Source organism: Odontomachus brunneus, unplaced genomic scaffold (genome assembly GCF_010583005.1).
Source record: "Odontomachus brunneus isolate Ranch 3 - 2012 unplaced genomic scaffold, Obru_v1 Obru_scaffold_021, whole genome shotgun sequence".
Classification (NCBI taxonomy): Eukaryota; Metazoa; Arthropoda; class Insecta; order Hymenoptera; family Formicidae; genus Odontomachus; species Odontomachus brunneus.
The window spans coordinates 1,865,310-1,872,911 of NW_022639471.1; the positions used below are offsets into that span (position 1 = coordinate 1,865,310).

Here is a 7,602-nt window from a genome sequence, read left to right on the forward strand (position 1 = left end):
ATTGCAAATATCACAAAACGGTATAGGACTTTTATGTTCACATCAACCCATTCTATGTCTTTACAAAATTTTCGGAGGAGAGTGTGAGACACCCTGTATATAAAAACAGACAAAGCGTGCTCTACGTTCCATGTTACAAAGTTAAAAATAATCAAATATTTCTTTTGAAAAGCCTTGTTATTGGTATTTAATTGTAAACTAATGTATCGCGATAATGTCACACATTGGAGCTTGTTTGACTGCCATGTTTTCGAGAATTCTCTTACTATGGCGCCAAAATAACACTTGCAACTATATACAGAAAAACGTTATTTTACTATTGAGAAAAACGATTACTCTCAGTTTATTTTTCTTGTTTCAAGTAATGGTTATTTCCAACAAAGGATATTTTCTTGATAATAGTTTTAAAATATATTCATCACAAATTGTAGAAAAGCTCATTATCACGTATTCAAAAAATAAATTAATTAATTATTCCCTCTACAAAAATGTTATAAAATTTTATTCAAAAGAAAATTGACTCTATGTAGTAAGCAAACCGAACTCTTGTTTTCACTTAATATTCCTAATTGAAATACTAAACTTTCAGATTCAGTATTTCGAATAGATTTAATACCTGTGATGAGTTTATGATAGAGTTGCGGGCACATAAACTTATAAAATATTTTAAACAAGTAACACACATTTATTTGAATGCAATATGCGTTTTTCTGCGCGTAGAATTCTTTTTTGGATGTTGGGGAATATTTTTCCTTTGATTTCGGAAGAATCCTCTTGTGTAATCCTCATATGTAATCCGCTATGGATGAGATTATATTATTTTCAGTGTAAAATGCACCACATTTACGTAATATGTATTAACATATTTACGTATTACGTAATATATTACAGTCAATGGCTGCGTTTAGCAGAGAAAGCTACTTTGCGACTGTGTTAAATTCGTGAATCTGATTAGCGTATGCTCGACTCTAACAGCACATGTACCAATCAAATTCGCAAATTTTACGGACATTTGCAAAGCAGCTTTCTATGCTAATGTGTTAATATTCGCACGAGCATATGTTTTAGCGCAACGGAAATATCGTCAAGTTCGTGGCACTTTTACGGTTATTTAACCATCAATTATCGAGAGAAACCTCGGCCGTTTTTCTTACTTCTCTTCGCGGTCTTCCTCATATTCTAACTCATAAAAGTTTGCTTCGGGCATGTAATAAAATCCCTTTTTTTTACGACGCAGCTTCAGCTTTTCCGCGTCTCTCATTTCGCTTATCTGCTCGCGAAGGATTTTATTGATGTCGGACTGGTCCGCGCAAACCGTAGCTGTTGGCGTCGCGGTATTATCGTTTCGTTTCTCGCTTAATTTTTACGATCCACTTTAGCGGTTACCTGCCCGCGTGGGACCGCGGAAACGTAGCGCGCTGGAGTCCTTGCGTCGCGAATATGTCGGGAAATAATTTATCGGGGAACATTATTGCGCGTCGCGTCTATAAAGTTTCCTCAGACTATATCGACCCGCTCTGTGGAATAATCGTCGATTTGTTCGGTAGCTGCGCGGGCGTTTGAAAATTTGATAGTGTCGATAATCTCATCTTTTTTGAGAAAAGGAATGTGACGATCGCGATATGGAGACGAGCGAGAAATAAACCCGCCAGTGGTTCTATTCATTAACGTTGTAGTTCGTGCAGTGCTGGAAATGTTTGAATCGCGGAGATACCCGTCCAATGATATAATGATATCGGAAATACCCGCCGCATACACACGCGCACACGCACACGCCCGCATACTCGTTGGGAGCTTCGACGAAACTTCAACTTCACGGCGCCGAAGGGATGACTGGTGGGCGGATTTGCGCTGTCATATATTTACTGGAACAGCGCTGGGCCGCCGTGGCAAAAACGGCGAGATGCAACCGAGCATTCGGTCGTATATCTGACCGAGGCGTGAAATTAATGCTCCTCGAAAGTTGGACGCGCCAATAGCGGGTTGTGACGTGACGCGAAGTTTTATCACGAAATACGTAATGTGGAAATCCCGGCGCGCGGCGCGGTGGCATCCGTGAATATTCTAATGTCATTAAACATTCATAAACCCTCCCCCGTAATTCCGCGTCCCCGTACCAACTTTATACCTTCGCGGATTTCTGATCTAATTTAATATTAAATATTTTCGCGCGCGTCGGACGCGCGACGATGAAATTCAAAGGATGCGGGGGTTATATTGCGCCCGCGCTCGCGTGGTTACAGATACACGGGCCATTTTATTGGCTTCATCATGAAATATCGGACATTGTAGAAAGGAAATTCGCGAACGGAGCGAATTAACTTTTAATCAAGTGCACTGGCACATTGCACGCGCAATGGCGAAACTGCTGCGTTATTGTCCGAGATAGAATTACTTCGCGTGTGACGTACCCAACGAAAGATAGATCGTTTTTCCCAAACTCTCTATTTCTCTCTTTCTTTCTTTTTTCATACGTCCGCGCCAATTTATGAGAAATTCAGGAGGATCGCGTAAACTCACGCATTTTGCGCGCGTACGTCGCTTGCAGCGGCGAACCAGAATCAAATTTCATTTCTACATTAATCTTGCTAGCTCTCCTTCATAAAGGAATAATAGAAAATTTCGGAATAATTGAAAAAGCATAGTCACTCATCACCGCATTTTGATGTTGAGGCGCTTATTTTAGAACTATGTAACATTCAAAAAATATAATCTCATTCTTAAAGGAATCTTCTTAGATATGATCTCGAGAGGATTCTCCTAAAACCAAAAGGAAGATATTTCAATATTATTCCTCTTCATTAGAAGAGAAACATTCTTTTAGTAAAAAATTTCGCTTAGAATATAGAATTTTGCATAGTAATCAGAAGCAGAATTTTTGGAATATTTTCCTTTTGGATTTATAGAAGAATGCTCTTGAAAATGCTCATAACATAAGAGGATTTCGCTGAGGATTATATTTTTCAGTAAATGTATGATTATCTGCAATCTCTTTCAAAGAGTAATGTATAACCCTTTTCTTTAGAAATCAATGTCAATCGGTAAAAATCAATCAAATAATGTCGATTCCTATTTAAAAAAAAACAATAGAACATTTCAAAATGTAATATTAAACAAATTTGTCCTATTATAACATCAAAAATGGTTACTCATTATCGTACTTTGATATTAAGGTTTGATGAAATACTTATCTTAGAATTATTTAATATCAATAAATATCAAAAATATAATTTCATCCTTAGAGAAATCCTCTTATATGACCTCAAAAGGATTCTTCTAAAACCAAAAGGAAGATTTTAAGCACAATATTCTTCTTCGTTAGAAGAGAAACACTCTTTCGGTAAAAGTTCTTGAATATGGAATTACAAGAAATAACATTCTATAACTAGAGTTCTCTTTTTTAGAATATTTTCCTTTTGGATTTATAGAAGAATGTTCTTGAGAATGCTTCTAACATAAGAGTATTCCGCTGAGGATGAGATTATATTTTCCGGGGTTGGACATTTAATTACCTGCAGTCTCAAAGAGTAACGTATAGCTCTTTTCGTTAGAACCAATATGGATTATTAGAAATCGTACAAATAAAGGAACAATAGAGAATTTAGACAATATTATACATTTTGAAAGCTACTATCCTATCAACGCCAAAAGCTTTATTACTGTTTTTTGATATTGAGATTTGTATTGATAATGAAGCGCTGATTCCAGAGCTATTCAACTATACATGACTCCAGAGCTATTTTGATTATACGTGACTCTTTTCACAGAGTAATGTACAACCTATTTCGTTAGAAATCAATGCGAATTTGCAGCATGTACACTACATTATAAAAGATAGCTCTTTGTGAGCGTTGAATTACACGCTTACCATTGCACGTTGGCATCCAGCAACGTCCGCCGTCCAATGACGTCAGACCATTCCAGTCTCGATCCTTGCGTCATCCCGCGTTGATTGCACTCATTTCATCATTTAACTGGCGACACGACGGTCGCCAATATTTATTTGGCTGACGATATATTTAGTAAAAAACATTTCTCGACGGTATTAATGAAACATTTTTATTCGCTCTGAAATGTAATTTACGACCTCGATTAACGACAAATAAAATAAAAAGCAAAATTTGCGGATTCGTTTATTGAATGTTTATGGCGGCACGATAAATTTCGACATTTCACGAATACGATATCGCAATTCACGTATGAAAAATCGTCGGTTTGTAGAGGCCGTCACCTTCGGGCGAATTCATGACGTTTCGTTCGTTACGAATCGTGTGTAAAAAAAATCGATTATGGAAGATAATTGAAATAGTAATCGCTAGACAGTATAATCGCGACGTGAAAGTATGCATAAAAAATCGCCAATTAAAAGTCGATTGAAAAATGTAACGAAACGCGAATAAAATAAACGGGAATGATTTCACGCATATGATATCTTCGTACGTAATATTTTATCGAAGTCAACTTTCGCGATATTTCGAATATAACGAGATCCGTTCTCTTTACACAACACAATCGCTGTGCAAAAACACGTTTAAGCTGACAGCCGCGGTGATCGCGAAATCGAATTTCACGCGAGCGAAATCACCTCAAGCTCAGCGTGGCGCAAGTTTTATGCGCGTTGTATACCACTCGAAACAATTAAGGGTTCCTGTATGCTAAATGGACAATATTATAAAATAATTCTACAACTTAAATCGAAGATACGAGCAAAATAGTTACAGTATCGCATCTGCACAAATGATTTTGTGACAGATCACTGGGAATATTAAGAGAGAATTCAATTTCAAATCTCTTGTGTGTACGTGATACATTCCCCTAATTGCTCCGAGCAGTGTATTTGGTTTGACAGCACAACACATACATGCAAAGATCTATAAGCAATTCGCATTGATTTCCACGGTATTGTTTCAATCCTCTACCAATTATAAACGTACACGGAGAGAATGTCTGTTACGGTTTTATCTTTCATATAAATCCTTTTCACTTTTATTATATGTTATCAGGAATAGATAGTCAATCAAGTTTATTTTGCCAAAAAACACAGTAAATTTTGGCTGAAAACAGCAAATTTTTTTACAGCACATTTCAGCCCCTTAGTGCAAGTAGCACAAATAAAACGAATTATTGTAGAATGTCGATCTACTTGGTTACAAAATTCAATAGAAATTTTCACTATAAAATTCTCTCCGTGTATAAACTTATTCATAATTTTGTTTTGTTTTTCACTCACCGAAACGACTTGCAGTTGAGGTCGGCTATGTTTTACTTCAAACCTTTAACAAAAAACAGACATTCGTTGATTAGACTTAAGAATTCGGTTTAACGAACAGGTAAGTGAGAATAGATAAATCCTTTGCGGCTGTAATTCCAGTCATACCGACGGAATATCTCATCTATCTCAATTACATCAGATTTAGATCTCAGTTTTAGTTCGCAAAGAGTTAAACGGAGATGCAAAAGGAGCTTATAAACTTACCTTCCAGCCGACACTGCCCGGCCCGAACCGGTTCCTCCAGTACGGCATCCGCGTGAGTCGAAGCTGCAGCTTTCTTCGCGAAATCTGGCAGATCTGTAACAAAAATGTAATTTTCCTGATTAGTAAACAGTGATAGAGAAGTTTCTCGATTCCGAGAACACGTCGGAGTATTCGACACGAGAGTATCAAGAATACAATATCTATTTTTTTTATTGTACATTGTAAAAACTGATGTGTTAAATTTAACACATTTTATGTTTCCCAAATCATCCTTTCTCATTTATGTGTAAATTTACACAAAACAAATGTGTTAAAAAGTAACATGCATAATATGGAAAAAATTAAGACAAGAATTTAACACTTGAATACAGTTAGGAATCACAGGTTGTTTTAAATTTAACACACAAATTTAAATATGTCAGACATAGATTATGTCAATTTAACATTTTCATTTCATCAAAACTATAGATTACTATAGACTATATTAGACTATAAGATTAATACTTGTCTCAAATGTTAATAACGTCTGTAACGTTTTATTTTAGTTAATTTAACATTATATATATGTCAATTTAACATTTTCATTTCATCAAAACTATAGATTACTATAGACTATATTAGACTATAAGATTAATACTTGTCTCAAATGTTAATAACGTCTGTAACGTTTTATTTTAGTTAATTTAACATTATATATATGTCAATTTAACACAAACTGTGATTCCTGACGGTATTCAAGTGTTAAACTATTGTGTTAATTTTTTACATATTATGCGTGTTACTTTTTACCACATTTGTTTTATGTCATATTTACACATAAATGAGAGTGGATGATTTGGGACATATGAAATGTTAAATTTAACACATCAGTTTTTATAGTGTAATAAAAATAGAATATGAAAGTTACCTTTTAAATTTGAATATGTTTCCACAGCTTACGATGTTCTTAATATTATAATCGCACTCGCGACATATCACAATCCGTCTTAAATACGCGCCGGGAAACATCGAATAATCGAGAATACCGCGCGTGACGTCACTCGACGCGATCGCCTGATCGTCAAAGGTCGTTATGATCTCAAGCACGCGGCTTATCTACGTTTGCTGTTGTTTTCAAAGTCACGTGATCTACGAAACAATGGGGAGACACCGTCACATGTCTCACCTAACGATTTCACGTATAGCTTATGTTATAATATCAATATTTTACAATATATTATGATATTTAATTTTTTAAGTAACGTGTTCCGACCACAATGTTTATCGCGTCCACGTGCTGATTACTAAGATCTCAAAAACACGAATTATTAAAGCCACGAAAACTAATTTAATTAATTAATTAAATTCTCTGATTTAATTATAGAATACAGTTAATATATATATATATATATATATATATATATATATATATATATATATATATATATATATATATATATATATATATATATATATATATATATATATATCTGTCTCAGAGGCGTTTGATCCGAATTAAGGATGTCAGTGTGAAACTACATGCAGGAAAAGAATTTGCCGCAGAAGCTAAACCACAACTATGTCAACTAAGTTATTGAAACAGGAAGAGTCACTACCGAAACTAAATTTAACAAATTTAAACTTCGACACTACGGCAAAAAATATTCGCTACTAGGTAGAAAGCTTCCGTAATTATCATTTCGTTTGTCTTTTAAATAGCACTTTATACCCGTCAAAAACATAAAACTCGCGCTTCGCGTTAAAAGTCCAAATCAAAACTTCGCACTGGTTTCTCATGTAGATCAACAATTAATGTCCTCGTGAAGACAAACACAAAAACCGATGTCTTTCGTATCTTTACAATTATGTTGTTTGATGCTAATCTCACAGAAAGACGATTCCACGTTTATCGGAAGCGCGCTAATTTTCCCTTCCCAATGGTCTTTGTCTCAAGTCGCTACGACGTCTACGAGTACAGTTATCAGCGATTGTGCCGATCCGCGCTCTAAATTTTTCGGCGCTATCGCTGCAGCGAGCCGCACGTAAGACGACGCTACGCGTGAATGGAATGCGGCACGCGACTATTGCCCGCGCGGTAAGTCACCTTCCGTCGTAAGTGAAAGTACGCGCTACCTCCCCCCCCCCCC

General features: G+C 35.8%; 1 protein-coding gene across 2 annotated transcripts in view; it reads right to left on the reverse strand.

Moving 5' to 3' along the window:
• Positions 1-3,943: 3,943 nt before the first annotated feature.
• Positions 3,944-7,602, reverse strand: part of LOC116842059 — an 18,724-nt gene continuing 15,065 nt past the window's right edge. Inside the window, exons 4-6 of one of the 2 annotated variants that reach the window (XM_032810715.1) lie at positions 5,477-5,569; positions 5,231-5,273; positions 3,944-4,068 (exon numbers count right to left, since the gene is read on the reverse strand). In XM_032810715.1, coding sequence (XP_032666606.1) covers positions 4,060-4,068; positions 5,231-5,273; positions 5,477-5,569 — 145 coding nt within the window. In that variant the 3' untranslated portion in view covers positions 3,944-4,059. Of the gene's footprint in view, positions 4,069-5,185; positions 5,274-5,476; positions 5,570-7,602 lie in introns of those variants that run through there. The other variant, XM_032810717.1, reaches the window with a different exon arrangement.